Source organism: Tiliqua scincoides, chromosome 7 (assembly GCF_035046505.1).
Source record: "Tiliqua scincoides isolate rTilSci1 chromosome 7, rTilSci1.hap2, whole genome shotgun sequence".
Lineage (NCBI taxonomy): Eukaryota > Metazoa > Chordata > Lepidosauria > Squamata > Scincidae > Tiliqua > Tiliqua scincoides.
Window position 1 is genome coordinate 57,265,932 of NC_089827.1, and position 24,081 is coordinate 57,290,012.

The 24,081-nt window shown below is 45.4% G+C and overlaps 1 protein-coding gene across 1 annotated transcript in view; it reads left to right on the forward strand.

The window, feature by feature from the left end:
• Nucleotides 1–24,081, forward strand: part of CACNA1I (calcium voltage-gated channel subunit alpha1 I) — a 301,200-nt gene that overhangs the window by 125,033 nt on the left and 152,086 nt on the right. Inside the window, exons 2-3 of the mRNA XM_066634415.1 lie at nt 3,001–3,112; nt 4,025–4,158. Of these exons, the coding sequence (XP_066490512.1) occupies nt 3,001–3,112; nt 4,025–4,158 (246 nt within the window). The remainder of the gene's footprint in view (nt 1–3,000; nt 3,113–4,024; nt 4,159–24,081) is intronic.

The window sequence follows — 24,081 nt, forward strand, 5'->3', positions numbered from 1 at the left end:
TCAGGATTTAGGATGATTCGATTTGGAAAAGAAAAAAAAAGCCAGGACAGAACTATGTAGAACAAAAAGGGGCTGAAGCCTTCTTATGTTTCTATAATGTTATGATACACAATAAAGTAAGTGGCCTTTGGTGAAATGTACAAGACAACAAATTTAAGGCAAATGATTATCATTATTATTTTGTAAACTGTAAAAGAAAATGATGATGAAGTAATTCTTAGGCGTTACTGTGCTATGAACCTTCAGTAAAGAGTCTCCTGTCACTACAGATGTAACTCTGGAGCAGGGCTGTCCAAACCTTTTGTCAGGAGGACCACATCATCTCTCTGACACTGTAGTGGGGGCCGGGAATAAAATTTGACTAAATTTACATAAATGAACATATTAGAAATGAAACTTATATGAATGAATGAAGGTCTTGCAATAGCTCAAGGCCTATAAAAGACCTTGCACAAAGCGAAGCAGGTGTTTCCTTCGCTGCTTCTACTGCATCACATATGTCAAACAGCAAGCAGCCCTTGTCGCACAGCTCATGTGAGAGGTCAAACAGTCACTCTCACGCTGAGAGCAGTTGTGTTGAGCCAGCATTGGCTCCAGTAAATCTCTGGAGGGCCAGAGGCCCATTGGCGACTGGGGGCTCCCCGTGGGCCAGCTTGGGAGTCCTGAGGGCTGCAAGTGACCCCCGGGCCGGGGTTTGGCATCCCTGCTCTGGAGGAATGCTTTGCAACAGCTATGAAAACAATTATAAGGGCTGTTAGTCCTCATGCTTTAGGATATATGCTAATCACCAAGTGGAATTTCCCCTTAGTTAAAAAGAGTGTAGCATAATTAAGCCCATCATGAATGTTGCATCCACCATTGGTCACTGTTGGGAGCAAAATAACAGTTTAGATGTACCAGTGATCTGTTCCAATATAGCACTTTGAAGAAATTGGTATTGCTTATTTCTTGGGAAAGGAAGAGAAAATAATTTGGAGGCTCTCTGCAGAAGTGCGTGTGGCCTCTGGGACACCCAGTGCCTCTGGGAACAAAGTGCCAGGTAAGGCACCACGAGTTTAGCATCCAGGTAAGGTAATACTCCAGGTAAGGCCACACTTGGAGTATTGTGTCCAGTTCTGGTCGCCGCATCTCAAAAAAGACAGTGGAAATGGAAAAGGTGCAAAAGAGAGCGACTAAGATGATTACGGGGCTGGGGCACCTTCCTTATGAGGAAAGGCTACGGCGTTTGGGCCTCTTCAGCCTAGAAAAGAGGTGTCTGAGGGGGGACATGATTGAGACATACAAAACTATGCAGGTGATGGACAGAGTCGATAGAGAGATGCTCTTGGGAGAATTAGAACAAACAAAAGAAAATATTTCTTTACTCAGCATGTGGTTGGTCTGTGGAACTCCTTACCACAGGATGTGGTGATGGCATCTGACCTGGATGCCTTTAAAAGGGGATTGGACAAGTTTCTGGAGGAAAAATCAATTACGGGTTACAAGCCATGATGTGCATGTGCGACCTCCTGATTTTAGAAATGGGCTGTGTCAGAATGCCAGATGTAAGGGAGGGCACCAGGATGAGGTCTCTTGTTATCTGGTGTGCTCCCTGGGGCATTTGGTGGGCCGCTGTGAGATACAGGAAGCTGGACTAGCTGAGCCTATGGCCTGATCCAGTGGGGCTGTTCTTATGAGGCTACGTCATCATCTCTGGCACCCACTGCAGGGCAAGCATTTCTCTCCTGATTATGAATTGCTTCTTCCCATCTAATTGCACCTTCAATTTGTTGACTTCTGTGTGGACATGGAGCTGGCTCAATGTAGTATAAGGAGAATCTACTCCCCCATCTGCATTCACATGGAGAAATGACTCACTGAACTATGCACTGTGTTGAATGAAGCCTGCCCCTACTGTGCTGGAGTCCCTTACAGCTAATGCAAATAGAATGTCTTGGGGAATTTGTTTACTATATCTAATTTATCAACTAGCTAAAGATTGATGTTTAGGTCTTTTCATACTGAATATTGCTTGCTGAGTTGCATTATACCTGATTGTGTTTTGTGTTCCTTGTACTTGTACTATGTTACTTCCCCTAACCTGTGCCAGCTTATATTTGGTTTGTCTGGGGTGGGAGGTAAAGCAGTTCATACAAACAGCAGATGAGATGGCAAAATTGTTCTCGAACCCTTTCATTCAGAATACCTTTATTGGCATAAACTGAACCCTTTCAGGTGCAGATGAAAATGATTCAGTTCGCCTACAAAGCCTAGCATATCCTAATTTAAATTAAAATAGCATTTCAAAGTGTCTTTTCCCTGGTGTCTAAATTTCTGTGTTGAGGGAGTTTTTTGTTTGTTTGTTTGTTTTAATGTGAAGGATCAGATGAATCCCCCACATGCTTTCTGGAGTGCTACAGTCCAAGAATGATTTTACTACCTCAGCTACAGTTTGTGAAAACTGTGGTTTGATTGCTTAGGGGTTAACTAGAATGTACCTGAAAGTTTGTGATTACAGTGCCCTACATTTTTTCTTTTTAAAAGAACAGCCACTTTTGCATGGGGGGGGGGGGAAGGTAAGAACATCAGTCATAGTGTGGGGATAGGGGTTAACTCTTTATCCACAAATGCATTTTGTGATGCAAATCCTCCTGAAGTTTCTACTAGCCTCAGAGGAGAAAGCATTCATGCACCCATATGTAGTTCAATTTGTTTTCCGTTTTAATGATAGCTTCTGATGAATGGGAGTGCAGCTTGCATCACATAATTGATGACGGGCAAAGATTATACCCCCAGCTCCTCATGATGCAGTCTCAATCCATATTGCCCACCCACATCACTTGCTTATTGAAAGGGACAAAAATTTATGGGGAGCTTCAGTCACAGAACTCCTACATATTGTCTGGCCCTTCGGTGTTGCATAAACTGGGATGCTTAAAAAGTGTTTTTGTTCTGCTGGAACTTGGGCTTGGTTGCATCAATGGTAGCTGAGTCTTTTCCTTGACTGCTTCTTCCTTCCACTTGGTTTGAGTGTTTAAGCATGATGGTGATCCTGCTGAACTGTGTGACCCTTGGAATGTACCAGCCCTGCAACGATATGGACTGCATCTCCAACAGATGTACCATTTTGCAGGTAAGCAGCTTTTCCCCATAATGGTAGAAGAATCACTGACTGAGGTCTTGGCCAATATTCTTCATGTTATCAAGCAAAAGCATCTGAAGACAAACTCTGCCATAAACAAGCATATCTGAATTTACCCCTCTGTCTATTCACACTTCTGTTTTGTTCTCTCCTGGACAAAACTAGCAGAACAAGCCTACCTAAATTCTTGCATAGCAATGCAGCAGTGCTGGCATGACTTCCACTATATCCCATGGGGGTTTTTTGGTTGCTGGAGGTCTCCTTGGGGTATGGGGACATTTGTCCCCTTGCCCCAGAGTCAGCTCCAGCAGCCACAACAGGTCAACTTGGACCTGCACCAACAATATCGCTGGCACAAGTCAGTGTTGATCTGTGCCCGGGAAGAGGGTTTGGATATGGCATGCGCTGGTGCACTTATCCCACCCCCCAGGCCCAATCTACTCACACACCTCCATCCCCGTTGCCACCTCGTTCTGCCCTCCCCCAAACTCATTCAACCCCCACCCCACCCATTACCATCCCCTGCACTGGGTTACCTACTTAGTGAGCCTCCATGGCTCCACTGGTGCACGTAGGAAGGCTCCGGGCTTCCTACTGGCAAGCCTATGCCTTGTACTGTTGCTAAGCACTTTACAGCACTTTTGTGAACACATGTTCTACTGGTGCACATGTTCTACTGGTTCAAATAGGACTGGACTGTAGAACATTATACTGGTAAGAGCTATAGATGCTGGCAGATGTGCAGGAGGAAAGCAATAACCTGCCTATTATGTCCTTCCATGTCAATGGTTTGTTCTCCAGACGAGTGAAATTAATTATCACCCAGTACCTTTGGAAGTATAAGACAAATGGTGGCAAATTCTGGTGAAGAGTCAACCTTAGTTTTTCTTATGGGTCTTTCAGGTATTTGATGATTTCATCTTCATCTTCTTTGCTATGGAGATGGTGCTGAAGATGGTGGCCTTGGGGATCTTTGGGAAGAAATGCTATCTTGGGGACACCTGGAACCGCCTGGATTTCTTCATTGTTATGGCTGGGTAAGTTACCTTGCCTTCTGGCTCATCCTTTGTTAAGCCCACCATTGCGTCCCGGCTTCTACTTTGGGGACTGACCACAGTCGCAAAGCTTGCATTGAACATAGTATGGGACTAGGTAAGGTACAAGCCAGCGGCACATTTTGGTTCTCATAAATTTATATTTGGGTAAATTTCACTGTTTTTCCTCAACCCTGGAAGAGCAGAGTAACACAGCAAAATGGAAATCTCACGTACTCTGATTACAATTCCGTTTGTAGTCCTCCACATGTTGGGAAGTCAACAGGATTACAAAGAAAATACTCAAAGGGCTTGTTGCAAGTTCATGGGGTCACTATTTGCATTAGGGTGCAAGCCTATCCTTTCTTCCACCATAGCATGCAGCCAAACGGCTTGCACTGTATGCTATGGTGGGGGCATGTGGATTGGGAGGCTTGGGGAAGGCAAGAGAAAATATTTTTCCTTACCTCCCTATAAGTCACTTGATTGCCAGTGAGTCTCCTTGGACCTGCACCAGCATTTTAGCTGGTGCAGATCTGGGAGATAAAGGGGGTGTGCTGACTGCTACCAGAGGTGATAGCATCCAGTGCAGTCTCCCACCCAGGGTACCACCCCTTTCGCCCTCCATGCCCTGCCACCACACGCGGGGCTGCTCTGGCAGTGTTCCAGATGCACACAGTTTTGCACACTGCTAAAGCACCATTTGCAATGGCCATAAAGCAGCTACCACTGCCAGAATGCTAGTTCTGGCAGCAGTAGAGCTCAATAACATTGGCTTGTGAGTTCCATATTTGCAAAACAGAAGTCATAATGACTAACCGAGCATTGTTGTTGTGAGGCAAAGCACAATAAAGACTAAAGCATTTTGCAAGCTAAAAGCACCAAATACTGTTTCAGATATATAAACCAGTACCTGACTTCTGTTTATCATACATGATGCACAATGGACAAAGCTGTGCAGTGAAGGATAGGTTCAGTTCTCATTGAATTCTATGCAACAAAGCAAAAGGGTTAAAGTCAAAGGAAGCAAAACCTGCCCCCAGCATGTAGTCACCAGTGTCTGAAGCAGGATGAAAAGCAACTGTGTCCTGCCTCTGACACTGGATGACTTCTCTGAAAAGGAGGCAGTAAGAGGATGCCATGGGTTTGTGTGTGCAGAATAGACCATTTCAGTCCCAGAGGCTCTTGCAATATATGGGCCCCTCTGCACATCTCTTTTGAGCACAGTTATGAACACATTGCCAGGGTAAGCTCAGTAGCAGTAGTAAGGCAGGCAGAGCAGAGTCTTCTCGATCAAATCCATGCTGTTTCCTTTTTCAGAGTTGTGGCATTCAGAGCATTCTTGTCCAAAAACACTGTGATTCTGCCTTGGCATTCTGTTGGCTCACCTAAGCACACCGCAGGGACACGTTGACATTTGAGTGTTTTTTGAACGGCCAAGTTGCTATAGTAAAGCTCTGGCTTCCACTTTGTGTGTCTCGCTGTGCACCAAGCCAGGTGCCCGCAAGGATTTGCCAGTCAAACGTTTGGTGAGTTTTCACAGCCTGCACTGGTGGGCACAGGATTGCAGAGTGGTTTCTTTTCTCAAAAGCAAACTATTTGAGAGAAAAGGTGTTACTGCTTCTAGCAGCAGACATCTCTAGGGGCCTGTATGCCCCTTTCCTTGCCGCAGAGGATAATCAGCTGTCATTCTTACCTGGAGCCCACTGGCTGAATTGGCAGTGGGTTCAAGCTTGAGCAGAAAGCAGCTGCATAGCATGAATAGCAGCTCCATCTCTACATTTGTATGCAATCCAGCAAAGCAGAGTTTCCATCTGGCTTACTTTAAATGAGCTCAGATGCTTTATTGTCACCTTGGAGCTTTTGTTGTTCCTGTTGTTGTTCATTCAGTCTAGCCATAACATTAGGCAGTGGCCAGCCTTAATATCATGTAGTCCAAATAATTTAACATGTTCAAATGAAACTTTGCTTTTCCCTTTGGAAGTTGTGCCAGTCCTAAGTCTAAACCCAGTTATTTTTATTGGCAAACATATGCTCCCAATCAGGCTAAATCAAGAGTGAGCAAATGACTCGGCTATAACTTTTTGATCGTCATCAAAGTCTGGTCTTGATTATCACCACATCTATTCTCTTTCAAAAAAATAGTTTGCAGCTCAAAGATGACAACAGTTGCTGTTCCTGGCAGCAACTATATGTCTGACTCTTTTTTTCTCACAGACAGCCAAGGGCACAGTGAAGAACAGGTTAATTTTGTGACCTATAAATGCTTCTGGGGAAATCACAATGTATGAACCCCTGTGTAAGGTGACTGGCCTTGATAACATGGGCAGCTTTTGCACTCCAGACATATGAAAATATGCTCCGAAAAGCTGAAAAGAAATGTTCAGTTAAAACCAGTCTTAGAGGTAACCAGAGTTATTCTCAGTAGCTTTGCTAATTGCCAAAAAGCTGGTATAGGGGAGCCTCCATATCTGTGGATCCCATATCCATGGATTCACTTATCTGTGGATCAGGTCTGGGCATCCCAGCATGGACCCCCTCCAGAGGCAAGGGGAATTCTGCCCTGGGACCACGGGGACGGGCGTTCACCTGTATCCATGGTTTCAACTATCTGTGGAGGGCCCCAGAACAGATAAAGGGGCATGCCTGTATAATGCAGAGGCAAAAAGACTGAACTATGAATCAGGACTTCCCTGGTTTGAATCTCACTTGTGCCAGGAATTCATCAGGGCTTAGGTAAACTACTCCCTCTCATCTCCAGTTACAATAGTACTTGCATACCTTATAGGGCTGTTGTAAAGATCCCAACAAGATAACACATGTGAAGTGCTTACAACACTTGCAAGTGCTATACAAATACTCATAATTATTATTATTAATCCACATGAAACTTTTGAGTAAAACCTAAGAAACTTGGGGCCCAATCCTATCCAACTTTCCAGCCCTGGTGTAGCCATGCCAATGGGGTTTACACTGCATCCTGTGGTGGAAGGGTAATTAGGGAGGTCTCCACAAGGTAAAATAACATTTGCTCCCTCACCTAGGGGCTGCATTGCAGCTGCACCAGGGCTGGAAAGTTGGATAGGACTGGGCCCTTGGTTAGCCCAAAGAGAAATGGAAGCAAATAAATCCCAAGATGCTAGGAACAGAAAACTCTTGCTATACCCAAAATGCAGCTGTCTCTCCTTCAGAGTGAAATTGGGTATAAACACCATCTGTTGTGAGGAATTCGCTTTCGCCCCAACATTACTTGTCCTCTCAATATGTTCTGTCCAGTGTTCGTTTACCAGTCCTCTTCCAACACATAGTCAATTCCAATCCAGCTTCTTCCAAATGGAATATTTGCAAATGTTGCTGCTGCGGTCCAATAGGCTGGCCATTCAGATCCGCTCGCATATTGTTATGCCATTACAATGGCATTATTACATATGCTGAAAAACATTTGCTGCAAAATCTGGGTTCCAGTGCACAACTTTCCAAGGAGACATGGCAGCCAAGACCCGTCCTAGAGACTGCATTGTGTGGATGCCAACCGAAAGGATGATGTTGGATCACAGAGACTCAGATAAAACCTTCTGATTGCATTTTATTCATTGTGTGGTGATATTTGAAAGTATGTGATGAAAAATTGTCATGTAGGAAGAAGGAAGGTAATGAGAATCCCTGCATGCAACTCTTGAAATCCTATAGGAAGAATCCAATTTCCCAAGGTGCAGTTTCCATCTTTCTCTGCTGCTCCCTCACTCTGTTTCCAGCGTTCATTCTGGTATTTCTTGACCCATTTCAACATAGCACTTAGAATTCCTGTGACAAGCACACACGCAGACAGCATAGTCAAAGCTGTGAGTCACACAACTAGGTCAAAGATGATCCCATGAGTTGTGGGCAGGGTCCTATAGTCACAGGATCATAGCTCATATGGGCATCTTTTAGCAGAGACTAAAGAACAACAGACCACTGTGGGAAATACAATTCCAGTGGGATCCTAAAAGCTGCATCACTCTGTCTGCAGTGATAACACCCATTGTCAAGATGAGGCATGACGAAACCTCAGATATGTGCAGAAGCTGCTACAGATTCTGTTGTCAATCGCTGGAGCCTACAAGACAGGGTGGACTGGACATCTCAGTAAATAAATAAGTAAAATTAGTCTTGTTGGCCACAAAGCAAGAGGCAGACCTATATTTTGTTTTCTCCATTGAGTTCCCTCCTTTCTCCCCCTCCCTTCTGCAAATTCCAAGAGTTACAGTTTTACCTAACTAAATTCCAGGCTCTTCTCTCTGCCCTTTCCGCCTCCACTCCCCAGGCAACTGAGCAGCTTTGGGAGGAAGACTCCGTTGTCACTAAAAATGTACAGTTACCATGGTGATGAGAATTGACATCACTAGAACTTTGTTTCCTTACCCCCTCCCCCCCACCTTCCTCTCTGGTTTGCAGAGCTGATTTTAAATTTTTTTACAAAACCTTAAATCAATATTTTGCTTCTTTGCTGTTTCCCCAAAGAAATCAGGCTGCTCCCAAACAAAAGCATCTTTGTACTGGGCTAAATAAAACACGCAGGCAGACACCGAAGTGCTATATCTCCTCCATTGGCTTCTGCAATGTGGAGCTTCTCTCCTCCAGTCACTGGGTAACACTCAGCTGCAAGACTGCAAGTCAGGCATTAACTGTGGACATCATTTGGCAGCTGCTGTCCAGGCACAAGGTTGTTCTCGGTACCTTTTTGAAAGGCGATTGACTGTGGTTCACTTGACGATTGTCTGTCAAGTGGTTGTGGTTCACTTGTGGTTCACAGGCGATTGTCTGTGGGCGGGAGGCAGGGCTGGGATCTGGCAGTTATGCCGGATCCCAACCCCTGTTCCTGGGGAGAATGGAGCGGCTTCAAGCCGCTCCGCTCTCCTTGGACTTGCACCACCTCAAGAGGCAGCTACCATGACAGGGGCCATGTGGGGGGCAGCGGCTGCCTAGCCTGTGGGGAGGCAGCAATTTGCAGTCATGGCCTCGGGCAGCACCAGGGCCAGGACCACCACTGCTTTTACTCAGCATGATTAGAGAACCACATGGTGGGAGATGCAAATTGGCAGCAGCCATGAATCCCCATACCATCTAGGTAGGCCTCAAGCACAATCTAATCAGTTCAAATCAGTGACCTAGAAGCCTGAAGGATTGTTATTCAGCAGACTTCTGAATGCTGTCTTCTTCTAAACTTAGGATAGACTCCAGAACTACAGCCTGTAAGAGGCCTAGCCTAACCCTAGAGCATGCCTGAGGTGATGTGTCTTCTTGCTGAAGCAATGAAGCAATCAAGACACACTCACATGTTTAGGGTTCATGAAGGGAGCAAAGCAGACTGGCAAGCTTCAGAGAGAGAGAGCTCACACACGGGAGTTGCACTCACCCACCCAGCCAACCTCCTCACCTTCTTTTATTCACCTCCCTCTCAGCCCAGTACAAAGTCCATTAGGTACACACTGTTCCTCAGCTACATTCTAGCCTAGTCAGTTGGGGAACAATGCAAGTTCCTCAAGGGATTTGGCACTTTGTGGATTCAGCCTGTTTACTCAGTCTGCTTCTGAACTCAGGCATCACCCAGACCGGAGCTCGGGCATCACCTAGTCTGCTTCCTGACTCAGACCTCACCCAGTCTGCCCTGTGACCCAGGCATCACCCCGGAGTGTGCCCCAAGGGGGTGAGTGTGCTCACTGGCCTTTGTCACGTAAGCACAAAGGGTAAGGTCCGGGTAAGGTCCCCTGATTATTTCCTTCACTTGCCATGTGTCTTCTTGCTACCCTAGGTGTGTGTGTGATGTGCATTGACTCTCTACCGCTAGCATCATGGAGTTGCTTTGCTTGTTCCCATGTTAATTGCGATACACTGTATTTGGAGTTAGAAAGTTATCTTGTGTTAAATTGTCCCATATAGCATGTGGCCTGCCCTATTTTCTTGAGTCATCTGAATACAACTCCTTACTGTCAGTAAACAGGCACCTCTGACATTGGTCTGCCCTAGTCCTCCTTGTTCTTTGCTTGCAATACTCTGTAATTTGGGTGATCATGGGCTATAATTAAAGTTTGTACGTAATTGCAACCAACTGCATACGTGTTTTAACCATTGTCTTTAACTACCCCTCCCTTTTGTCATTGTTGCTTTGTCCTTTGTCTACTTTTTCAATTGCAAGCTTTTATCAGCAATCTGTGTTATTTAAAAAAATTTAAATGTATTAATTATTAGGTACAATATGAGGGTGAGAACTACAATAAAATAGTACTAAGGAATGAGCCTGGCAAAATTAAGCACTGCAAATCTACATTCTTAACACTATCCCATTGTGATCAATGAGATTTAAAAGTGCTTAAATATGGTTGGAAATGAAATGAGCAATGAAAAATTATTTACATCTCTGGTTTGAATTAAGATTTATATAAGGAAATTGCTAGATCAAGGATATCAATTAAAAGTTTAAACTGCCAGCACTAAATCTGCCTTGAATCTACAAGATATTCTTAAACTTTCCTTGAGAGATGACTCAGATTATTACACCAGAAACGGAAGATCATATATTGTTAGAATGATCCATTTTGACACATGTGTGCCTGGGAACCCAGTAGTAATTTTTCATTGTGCACTCAATTTAACAGAGATTTATTTAAAAATTTTTGTTAAATCGGTACATTACCCCAAAACATTTAAATCAGAGAAATAGTACATATTGTCTTTTATGCTGGAAATATAATAGAGAGTGGGTGGCTTCCGTATATGGTGGACTTGTCAAGAGGCATGGTTGTTGATCCTTAAAAGAATTTCAGGAACTGTGCCTTTAAAAATCAACAGCCGAGCTGTGCTTCCCCTGGTTCCAGTTTCTGGGAAGTGCTTCAGGAACCTTAGAAATGGCTAGTTAATGGCACTGAGATTTGAGCAGAGGCTGATCTTGGATGGTACTTCCATTCATTCAAACGTATGTTCTGCTCTTTCAAAAGGTTCAAAGTTAAGGTTGAATAACTGCATGTTGTTAAAAATAAAATCCATACTACACATACACACCCCGCCACTGCATGCTTAATATCACCTATGAAATGGCTGCCCTGCCAAAAAGATTTTTAATGCCACTTTACACTTTGCCATTTATGCACATGTAATGTCTTGTCCTATTGGAAAGCACCTCTGTGTACAAAAAACCATGGAGTCAAGATGTAGATATTCAAGTGTGATGGAGCATGTGGCTTTCATGCTTTCCTTATGTGCTTTCTTGTGTAGGCCAAGCATCACTTTCTGAAAGATCCACCTCAACATTCCTAATATAGGGTGCTGTAACTGCTGTTTCCCACACTTCTGACCCACACAGTGCAACTGTGTAGAGTGTTTACTTCCACAGTGACTCACTGAAGTTCCTCATAGCTGACAGGACCAGTTTTCCCACAATGCATATGGGGGTTCCTGATGGGGGAAAAACACTTGCCCTTTCTGGGAATGGTTGCTGCATTTCAGCACCCACTCAGGAGTTCCCAGGTTCTGCCACTATTTCTTAAAACTGCAAAGGAAAGGAGTTCCATAAATGTACTGCAGGACAGGTCTCTTTATGTACTTCTACCACTGATGCTCACTTTGTGAACATATGCTCACACCACACAATTAGATTTACTACCAAGATACCAAAATGAACTTCAGCTATTGCTATTAAGTAACTCACAGCCCAATCCTGAGCTGCCTTGAGTGTGGGGCTGCTGTGGTGCTGCTACAGAGTCAAAGAGTTCTGTGTCAGGCTGTACGGCCCATACAAAGCTCAGGATTCAGTGGAGCTGAGCTCCACAGGTCTCACCCTCCTCCTGCCCCACTCTCTCCCCTAGCACACCTCCTCCCTGCCCTTTCCCCATGCTCCCCCACCTCCCCCACCCCAGAATGCCTCCTCCCTGTCTTCGCCCACGCCTCCACCTACCTCTCCACTGCCCCATGGTTCAGGCAACCGCAGAGCACTGGCTTTGCACTGGGCTAGCTCCTGCACTGGGCTGACACTGAGCCTCACAAAGGTGCCTTACAACATGTTTGCAACAGTGCATGCCAGTGGTAAGCTGGTGCATAGAGCTCAGGATTGGGCTCTCAACCATTATGAAAATCTGTCTGCTGTGGATAGATTGGCAAAGACAAAAACATCATTTAGGCACCTGACTTCTTTTAACTTTCAAAATGAGTTAGCTGCCTGGCTTGCCATATTGCCTTTTAAAAATCTGGCTCGGATCAAAATCCTCAGGCCCCCCCCCCCCGAGAGCTGTGCAGTCCGCACTGACTAAGTTGCCACTTGAAATGACTGTTTATGTCTCCACACATTAGCTTCAAAGTGTCCCTACAACTCTTAATGGAGCCTGACATTTTTTTCTTCCCAGCTTTGGGAGGAAATCTGAAAATAACAAGAGTGTGAAGTAACTGCATTGGGTGCGTCGAAGGATGGGTGACATAGACTGGGACAACATTCAGAAAGCCTTTGCTTGAAGAGAAATAAATAAACCCCTGATTAAAGCAAAAATTACTTACTCAATTAAGTTATTCACTACTTGGGGGTGTTGAGCTTCTCAGTTCTAGAATGGCACACTAAAGCAACTGTGTAATTAGTAATTAATTTTTCACTCCCAGAAGGTATGTCTTATTCAGTGCTAGGAAAAGAAATAGAGTAAAAAACTCCATTGGCAGAATGAAAGCTAGAAGGGCCAAAATTACACCCTGTCTTGTTGCTTTGATGTCTTTGGAAAGCTATATTCTGAGCAAGAACTTGGGAAAGAGGGTGAAAGCTACTGTAAGCCCTATGATTACAATGTTTTACCCAGGGAATTTCTGCAGCGCCTGGCTGCAGAACAGAACAGTAATGAGAGCAAACTTAGGAAGGTGGGGTAGCTGAACTGGGGAAAGGAACAAGTGGGGGGGGGAGATCTGGGTACAGCAGAAGTGTGACATGATATGTCTGGAAGACTGAATCTTTGCAAAGCCAGGATAATAATTCCCGGGGCCAAAGTAATTTTGAATAGCACATGCAAATATCCACCAACTGTTGTATGCAAAGTATTATAGCATTTAATACCAGGATGTTGTCTGAGAAGATATGGTGCAACCATTTTACTGAAGTTCAACAGGTCTAGGGCTGATCAGTGCTGGGGGGGGGGGTGACTGTCTCAGAACTCTCAATGCACAATGGTTTGTAGAAGAAAGATGGGTCATAAATGTAATAAATTAAGAACACAAGCATTGCCTTACTGGATTAGACCAAAGCCCATCAGTCAGTCAGATATTTACAGGCAGGGCATGAAGGTTGCATTCTTCCTTGTTTGTCTTGTATTCAGAAATATACTGCCTCTGTATAATGAGGGGTATAGTGGATAGGAAGTGGACCATGCCAGCCCCCACTTCTCTGGAGGCAGAGACACAGCCAGACGGAGTGCTCATTTGTGCCTGCCATTTTTTGCCTGCCTTGTCTCTGTCTTAGCCGTTGGCTGGAGACCACCTTCTCTGCTCCATCCCACCCCTGCTTCTGGCCTACTCTGCAGCAAAGGCAGAGGGTAGGACCAAAACAAAGGCAGAGGGTAGGACCAAAACAAGGATGAAGTGGAGCGGTTACTCTAGCAGGCTGCTCCTTTGTTCTGTCCCTGTTCCAGCCCTGCCTTTTCAAAAAGTAGAACATAGACGGCCAGGAGCAGGGACTGGAGGGAGAAGCCAGAGCTTGGCAGCAACAACAGCAAGGAACTGGGGATGAGGTGCTTGGGTCCTCCTCAACCTCAGAGGTCTTTGTCTCGACTTCTGACAGCCTCAGCAAACCAACCAGAACCTTTCAAGGTAGTTTTTACTTTGTCCTCGGAAAGGGGGCAATCGTGGATGAATATTGCTGGGAAGGGAGAATGCTGATGGGCTTTGCCAGGGGTGGGAGGAAAACTACATATTTTACTTTCTTAAAACTTTAAAAATAGAAATGTAAGGCGTGTGTTCTGCACACACTTGTACACATCCTTTATTACTGACTGAGGGTGGAAAAAAACCTGGATAGATTGTTAAGTAAGAGCGGCGTCTCGACTGATCCTTTTTTCCTTTTGGAATTATCTTAATGGGATATGGCTATGGGGCATCATGAAGAGCTCCAGCACTTCAAAATTTACCATTATACTACTCTGATATTTATATAACTATGTATGAAAAAGTATAACTGGCCTTTATAACTTTTTGACTGCATGATTGTTTCTCCAAAGAATCTTAGGTATTTTCTAACTCAGCGTTATCCCCTTCACTACTGGTGCTTCTTCTTGGCCCCTCTTTTTCCAGCCCACTTCTCAGGCAGCTTCCCCTTTCCTTTTGCTTACTTCTCACCTGCCACCAGGCAGCAATGGAAGCAGAGCTCTTGTCAACCACTTGCTGCCATCTTAGTTTTCCCACAATGCTTTGGAACGAGACTATCTTACATCCCAATCCTGATCCTGGTCAGCGTCGCTCACTCCTGGACTTCCTGGGCAACTGTCATTGTAAGGCACTTTGCCACCAGTGGTGAACCCACAGCGTAACCTGAGAGACAGCACCAGTTGGCGCTGGGCCTCTGCGCAGCCTCTATGCGCTCCATGCCCAAGAAGTGCATGGAGTGGTAAGGTTCCCTGCCAGGTGGCGGGAAATATTTTCAAGCTGGGGAGGGTGGGGGAAGGCAGGGAGGGGACAGAGGGAGAGTGGAACAAGGTCAGGATTGGCCCGGGAGGGGGATGATGGCAGAGGCTGCTGCCACATCCTGTACTCCCTCCCAAACTGCAGAGACTGACGCAAGTCTTCTTGGTTCTGCACTCGCTAAATAGCAGGCGTTGTTCCAAGTAGACCCATTGGGGCCATCAGGGCTCAACACGGGGTAAGGGAACCACTGTTCCCTTATCTCAAGGAGACTGCCGGCAGCTTTCCTGGCTCCACAGGGTACAGTGATGGCCATTTCAGCACCACTGTCTTCCTGCGCTCTGGGAAAGCTTAGGTTTGGGCCAATAGAGACTTCAGGTTCCCAATCAACCGTGAAGCTGACTGGATGACCTTGGACCAGGCACTGTCTCTCAACCTCATGAAGCTCATATGAATGTGAGGGTAGCATGGGGTGGGGAGAATGTCACCCTAAGTGCCTTGGAAGAAGAGTGGAATAAAAATGTAGTACAAGTTGAGTCTCGTTTTGATGAGGGTTCCGTTCCCAAAACTCATTAAAGTAAATCCGTTTAAAAAACCATGTCCCTTTGCTAGCGGATTTACAAACAGCCTTACTTATCTTTGTGATGTAAGACAGAGGCATTAGGCAGACAATCCATCAATCAGTCTCTCTCCAGGCACTTAGAAAGGCTTCACTCTGAGGTAGCAACCCCTCTCTTCACCCAGAGCGCAGCACTGGGAAAGAATGCAAAGGAATTATATTTCTTTCACGTGCTCAGGGGGAAGGGAGGGGTCGTTTGCCTTGGAGTGAAGCTGTTCTAAGTGCCTGGAGAGAGAATGATTGATGGATTGTCAGTCAACTGCCCTCTCTCACATTATCAAGGCAATTATTAATCAACTTTTTTCCTTTAATTTAAAGGGCCCTTCTCATCACATTGAGATAAATCTGCAGGTGAAAAAATCCATGGATAATTAGGTTATACCTGTAACTGTGAAGAAACCAAGATGATAGCCAGTGGCTGCTGAGAACTTCATCTTCACCACCTCAGGGAAGACCCATTGCTGCTACTCCATTAACCTTAGCATCCAACCATGTAGGAGGGGGCCCACCAAAGGGTGCTTTGCTGAAGGGCATCTCAGACCTGGGCCTAGTGGAAAACTTCCACTAAGAGCTATCCTTAGTGACTTACTCAAGATTATACAGTATATCCTTTGCAGAGATGGGAAGTGGGGTGGTGCATCTCTCAGGCTGCTATCCTAACCACACTTTCCTGAGAGTAAACCCCATTGAACAAAATAGGACTTACTGCTGAGTAGACCTGGTTAGGATTATACCCTCAATGTCCTTGTTTTGACTCAACTCTTCTGCTCTACTCTTTCAAAACACAGAGAGACAAAACAAAGAGGCGGAACAAGAGGTACATCAGCAAATGGGGATTAGGTGAGGCAGCCATGGGGGTGAGCACAGAGTGCTTCATTTCACCACATGGGTGGGCTGACCCTAGTCTGGTGATCTTTCATGTAGGACTTCAGTAAACCAGATGGTTTGTGGATCAAAAGCAGATACTCCTAAACAAGAGAGCAGATGATGTACGTATTAATATCCACCTGCGCCTTGTGATTATTACCTGTTCTCTGCTTCTTCAAGTGATTATGAGAGATTGCAAAGGAAGTACTACAGGTTTAATTTACTTTGGGTACAAGAGCACTGGAAACTTAAGGTGTCTTTGTATTGTTTGCTTGTTTGCAAATATACAAGCATAACAAACAGGCTCTTCTATGAGGCTGAAGATGATGACAAGTGGTGATTGTGCCATCAGCATGCATGGCATTCTACCTAGAATTTCACATAGTGAAAAGCTAGTCTCTGCCCATATTATATTGACACAAGAGGGACAGCAGAGGGGGGAAGGGGGTGGAGGCAGGCAGCCCCAGCCCGCATACTGCTTGAAATGGGCGCAAATGCTCCTGCCATGTATCCCCCCCCCCCCCAAAAAAAAAAAAGTATGGAAGGTGGCAGTCTGGTCACCTACACCCTTACCTTGTTTGTTCTTCACATTGTTGCTTTACACAAAACGGAGTAAGAGATACGCTGAACACACTGATAGTGCATTCCACAGTTCTTGATTGTTTAAGTCATTTCTGCCCAATGTTGCACATATGCAACAGGGATCAAATGTGTACACTGCTGGGCAAAAATGGGTAAAAGGGATCACACAAAGATGGACCATGGTGAGTGGATAGGGAAACAGATTGCTGCCTTCCACACAGGTCTTTTGGGGAAGGTACACACTGTAGTGATCTGCTTCCCTGCCCCCTTGTCTCACTCCTTCCTCACACATTCCCTTTAAACAAATTAGGAAGTGCAGAACCTCTCCAACATGTCTTGCTCTTCCTGTTTTATTTGAGGAGGAGGAATGAAATGAGTCAGTCAGAAAATTGATTGGCACTGCTCTGTCTCTGGTGGGCTGGAGAGAGGTGGCAGCAGATTCAAAGTGAAAGGCACCCCATATGTGTTTGCTGCTCCCTGCAACCCACTGCTCAACATAAATCACACTGCTCACTTCATGGAGAGGCCTGCTGTGGAGACAGAGGGAGGTAGAACAAGCATTTGTAATTGATTCAGAGCCCAATTCTAGGCATGTCTACTTGGAATTTGGTCCCGTTTTAATCAATGGGGCTGCAAGCCTATTCAGGTAAATGTGGCTAGGATTGCAGCCTCAATTACGTGGGCAGCCCAATCCTACCTAACTCCCCTCAGTATTGATGCTGCTGCTCCAACATGGCACTTGCTATATCCTATGAAGGAATTTTGAGCTCTGAAGGCCACCTTGCAAAAAGGGAACATTTGTTTCCTTGCCCTAGGGTAAGCCTTCACTGCCCTGCTGGGTCTACTTGGACCAGCTATTGCTGGTGCAAGTCCAAATGGACCCAGGAAGGCAGGTCAAGGCCAGGAATGGGGATGGGATATTGACAGTGCCCAGCTGTGCTGCCCCCTTCCTGACCTGGACACATCCCTCTCCCTGTCTTCACCTTGTCCCTGCCCCTCCCTTCTCCATTCCTCCCTCCTACTGCCCACCACCTGCACCAGCTTACCAGTGCTGGGACTCCCATGGTGCCCACTGTTGCATGAGTGTGGCCACTCACTGTTGACAGCTGCAACTAGGCTCTGCGCTGTGGTGTGTCACCATTTGTGATGGCCGTAAAGCACCAGAACATGCATTCCAGCAGTGCAGAAGCCCAGTAGGATTGGGCCAATACTGAAGCTAAGTTACAGTAGGGGATGGTGTCTAAGGCATGGTGCCACAGATCTCATTGAAATGGTGAATTTTGTGAAATTGTGAAGGGATTCCACAGATGAAGAGATTTCTTGTTGTGACTCTGCCTCTTACCCTCAGTGGGATGGATGGCGTGTCCTCCGAACTGTTATGGGTATCTCATTTGAAAATGACTGGAAGATGACCCAGCCATCTACCTCATAAAACCATGGTCAACCAGTCGCCATAATACAATTATCATTATTGTTGTAGCAGTCCATTGGATATTGATTTAGGAATCGTTGTTCCTCTCTCTGGTGGGTAGGCTGAGTATGCCAACGTGCGCCAACTACATTTCTTTTCCTGATGCTGAGAAGGTCCTGTGTAAGTAGAAGGAAAACCATTGGCTACCATGCTTGACCCAGGAAAGCAGGACCATTTGATATAATTTATATAAGTGGTTTCCAAACTTTTTAGCGTTGGGACCCACTTTTTTAAATGACACTCTGCTGCGACCCACCTAGGTTTACCAGACTTTAAAAAAAAAAGCTCTAGAAAGAAACATTTTATTTACTTATAAGTAATAATAAAGAGAAAAAAGACCCTCAAACATTTATCTCCCTATGTTAACACAAGCTTGCAAACTGCAGGAGCTGAGCTCTTTGCAAGGTATTTAGCAGCTACAGTATCTGCTTTTATAATAGCCTCACTTCTGTACTGCAGCGAGTCATGGACTCTTCACTCACAACAGGAGAGGAAACTGAACGCTTTCCACATGCGCAGCCTCTGATGCATCCTCGGCATCACCTGGCAGGACAAAGTTCCAAACAACACAGTCCTGGAACGTGCTGGAATCCCTAGCATGTATGCACTGCTGAAACAGAGACGCCTGCGTTGGCTCGGTCATGTCATGAGAATGGATGATGGCCGGATCCCAAAGGATCTCCTCTATGGAGAACTCGTGCAAGGAAAGTGCCCTACAGGTAGACCACAGCTGTGATACAAGGACATCTGCAAGAGGGATCTTAAGGCCTTAGGAGTGGACCTCAACAAGTGGGAAGCCCTGGCCTCTGAGCGGCCCGCTTGCAGGCAGGCTGTGCAGCATGGCCTTTCCCAGTTTGAAGAGACACTTTGCCAACAGTCTGAGGCTAAGAGGCAAAGAAGGAAGGCCCATGGCCAGGGAGACAGACCAGGGACAGACTGCACTTGCTCCCAGTGTGGAAGGGATTGTCACTCCCGATTCGGCCTTTTCAGCCACTGTTCCAGACGCTGTTCCAGAACCACCTTTCAGAGCGCGATACCATAGTCTTTCGAGACTGAAGGTTGTCAAGTACAATAGCCTCAGGGCTTGAGGCAATTAGTTATCTGATCTTTCAATCACACTTTGGAGATCAACCAAAAATCAGGTCATGACCCAGCAGTGGGTCCCAACCCACAACTTGGGAACCACTGCTTTATAAATTTGGTAGAGTGGGACTAGTCTGTTGCTGTGTTTCTGGGGACATGTTTTAAAAGGCAGCATTTTCACATAGGGCCCATTCCCCTCTCCCAGTTCCTGATCTCTCCCAGTTCTCTCCCAGTTCTTCTAGAACTGGGTTATGACTCTCTCTAGATTGGCCTGTCAATGCTCCATTGTGACTTTCAAGGCTCTTTGCCATTTTGCCCTTGCAGATGAGCCAGGATGCACACTTTTTATAACAGAGTCTGATGGCATGTGTCTTGTGTGACACTCTGACCACCCACTTAAGCAATTTAGCTGCTTGTTTGCTCTCTTGCCTGCTCTTCTCTTGCTTCACCATGTCATTGCCATTAGCACTGATGGGGCATGTTGATCTGACAGTAAGTGACTCTGGAACTGCAGGCAGTCTGGGAAGTGGAAACGGCTTCTGTTGGTCTTTGGCCTAGAATGGCTGTTTTCTTTTATTGGACAGAACATTTCCTGAACGGAAGATCATCTTGTTTAAATTTGTCCTTTATGTTCTGGAAGGTAAATGAAGTATACAGGGGGGAAAAACGCAATAAGCATGAGAAAGAGGTGCTGTTCAAGGCACACAGCTGCTCTATGTGTGGGAGCTGCACAAGTAATGAGCATCTACAGTGAGGAGGTTTGTGCTAGCATGGCAAATTGTAGGTTCTGCTTGTCGTGAACAGTGCTAATGAAAGTGTCTGGAACTGAGTTGTTCTAACCCAGGACTGTCCACTCTGCCTGGCAGTAGCTGCTCAAGGTCTCGCCAGTCTACTCCCTAAGATCTTTTTGATGCGGGGATGCACTCTAAATGCAAAGCTTATGCACCACAGCTGAGCTCTCCCCCCCCCCCCCAAGCAAAACAGCTCCCTACTCCTGGTTCTCATTGCAGTTCTCTGAAACGTTGAAAGTGTCAATGCTTTAAAACTGATTTCAAAACAACAGCCTTCACAGTAATACTCCAGTGCACAGAAGCTTGTTTGGTTCTTTTTTTCAAACAAAAAAGCATGGAGAATTAGCAGCAACTCCGCCCATCCCCTTGCCAATAATGGCTGACAGTTTTGCAGACCTGTGCCTTTCGCAAAATGTATTTCTTGAAAAGGTATAGAGGTGGGGCCTCGGTATCCGTGGATTGTGCATCCACAGATTGTTCCCTGGACCCACACCGAGCCAGACTTGGCCCCACCTGAGCCCTCCAGAGCTTCCCTGGGCCTCAGAATGCCTTATATGGCATAAAAACTTCACTTCCACTTTCCCTCAAGAAACCAGAAGTCATGTATTATTTTGGCTGAAAAGGCCATTCTGAAGCCAGGGAGATGTATGTGGCTCCTGAGGGCTTCAGAAAGCCCTCTGGAGAGAACCGGAGTTCCAGTTCCCTTCAGAGGGCTTAAGGGGCTGAAGATCGTGGATTTGATTATCCACTATTTTTGGTATCCGCACAGGGTCTGAGAAAGGATCTCCCGCTGATACTGAAGCCCCACCTGTACATTTCTATTTTCAGTGTTAGAGTGCACAGCTCCTCCCCCTAGAGAATATGGCTCCAAACCTATGGACACTTTCCTGGGAGTGTGCCACACTGAACACAGTGGGATTTACTTCTGAATAAGTATACACAGGAATGTGCCATAATGCAATGAACAGCATTATGGCTACTTTCCCCTGTTCCCTGATAAGCAGGCAGGATTGTGCACTGCTGGTCCAGGCTCTGTGCTTAGTACGTTTCTAATTTCCACAGAAAAGTGTGTGTTTTTAATCATGTAGGAAGGAAGATCGTCAGAGCTGCAGCCTGTCAGACCTTGCATATTGCATTATATGAGTTGGGTGTCAGGCTGGTGTGTCTCTCTTCCCAGTATACTTGCTGATTGTTCCAGTGTGATGAAGGAGCCACAGGCCAGGCTCTTTGGATGCACTCTAGCCCAGGTCTGACTGCTAACAGATGGGTGCCAGCACTGTCCTTCTGGGTCTCTGGGGTATTGAACCGAACAGATTATTTGAGATGCTGATTGCTGCTGAAACAGAACACATAGGTAAGAAGAAATTGAGAGGGCAAGAAAGATAAGAGGAAAGCGGGATTAGATTGCCAAAACAGATTAAAAGTTGCACAGAAGGAAAATGGGCAGGGAAGGAAGAAAGAGAGGCAAGGGCAGGAAATGAACAATGGGCAAAATAGCAAGTGGAATAATTGGAACAGTTGTGAAGGGGTTAGAAGATGGGAGAAAGAGTTCTGAGAGAAGATGCTGTAGCTGGAGATGAATGATGTTAATTGCAACATTTTGCTTAACAAATCGCTTATTGATTTTGACAGTTGTAACACGTGTAAAAAGAAAAAAATGAAAAAGAACCTGGCATTCTCCTTTCTCCACCTCTTCCTTTTTCTGTTTTCACCCTTCACTGCCCATTTTTGCATTGCCGGATGACTAACCAGCCCCTTCTTAGGCATTCAGAGCCCAGGAAGAATTGAAATGACTTGATGAGAGCCACTGGCCCTGCCTTGGAGATGTCACAATGGATTCTTTACCGGCTGCGCCAGGCCCCCAGTAATTAATGCTGCATGCAAGACAAGTTGTGTCAACCATTCTGTGGGTGGCAGACTGAAAGCTGACCTCAGCAGCTGGGGCAGGTGGGCAGAGACTTCTTCCAATGGGCTCCCCATTTTCGTTCTTTTCATTCTTCCAATAATGAAGAGCTCTCTTGTAGATGTAGTGGGCGACTCAGGCTCACTATCGACTGAATGCCATTTTACAAAGGAGGGTGCCCCTGAACGTGTACAGAGTACATATTCTCCTTTGCTGAGCAGAAGCCTTTACACTTACACATCCCCATGGAATTGGAGAGCACAGTTTTCAGATAAAAGTGTATTGCACTAGCATCCAGACAGGCTTGGTCTCCCAGAACCTTTATCTTCAACCATTGATTGTCTTCACTTGAGTTTAGTTCCTACAATTTCTCCTTATTCCTGCACTGACTCCATCTTTCTTTCTGTGTGGTGTCTGTTACTACAGGCAAAATGTGTACTCCTTCCTTCATATGCTATTCCCTTCTTTTTGGGGGGCAGAGTTGATTTGTTTGATTTTTTTTTTAAACTAAAGGTTAAGGTCTGGTTTCCATATCTTCCTTCTTGGCCATTACAAATCATTCCCTTGCTCCACGAGGTCACAACTGTTTTAGAGATTTGGGGTTCAGTCCTATCCCGTGTCAACCCACAGTGTGCAGCTATTGGGGGGGGGGTGACTAGACAGCCCAGGAGAGTTAAGTAGAAATCTTTGTTGCTTCCACTTGGCCTTCAGTGGGTCTCCTTGGACCTATGCCAGCTAAATGGCCAGCATAAGTCCAAAGAGGCTCAAGGGATAGGGAAAGGGGGATAAGATTTCTCGACATGCACAGCTGACACCAAGATCCTCTACCTCTTGCGCCCCCCTGCCCCCTGCCTGTCCCACTCCCTGCCCAGAACAGCCTCCAATCTTCTGCAGTCTTTCCCTAAATTACCCTAACACTGACTTACTTGCTCCAGTGGGGCATCTGCAAACCACATGTCATTTCTAGGATACCCTTCGGACTGACTCGAAACAAATCTGTATTTCTAGGGGAAAGGAGGGATTAGGCCAGACTTACCCCAGAGATTTACATGATGATTTACAAGAAAAAAGGAGGTGCAAGTAGTCAAGATATGCTGTATGCATTAAAATATCTTACAGCTCTGTGCTCAAATCCTTTTTACAGTGAAGAATTCCCCCTCCACTTTAACAGTGGTTTAGCTTCCTAATCTCTTCCTGTATTTACTTAATCAAATGCTACTTTAGCTGCCAATTAGCTGTCATTTGTATATGGGAGGTGTTGTTGGGTTCCCAGTGCAGGTGAGGACACTGGAGTGAAACAGTGCAGGCTGCTCAGATACAGACAGAATTTGGTTATATCTCAGGCTTGACCATTCTTTGCTACCTGGAATTTTGTTCAATGCAAGTGTGAAAATGTTCTTTGTTCCTTGCATTCAGTGAATATAATGCATTTGTCCTTTAAAAGGTGTTAGTTAAAGTTAATGAAGTTTATGCCACAGGGAGAAAGTGATTTTGTTGCTCAAACATGACAGTTTAATCTTGTCTCTTTGAATCTGGCTATTCTAAAATGGTCAAGTTACTCATTGTAACTGCTCCCCAAAGTAAACTACAGGCAACTCTCGTTTATGTGGGTTTGATTTACACATTTATAAAATAATATGCTTTCAAAATTTATACTGAAACCTAATTTACATGTGCTAATTTTTGAAATAATGTGATCAGTTCCAAGCACTCCTGCATGTTTGACTGGCTTTATGTGTGTTCCTTTTGATTTTTAACGTATGCATTTTTAAAATACATGCTGATTTTCATGAATGTTACCCCCTTGTAAAACAAGGGGTGCCTGAATAAGAAATACCAGACTATGCTCCAAAGTTCACATGTGCAACACAAAAGATAACTGAAAACATACTTTGTTATTAAAGGCATGGCAGCAACTTCAGTTCCGGTCACTACTGAAGGTCCTAGGTTCATAATCAATCAACCATAATCAATCAGTCGTGGGAAA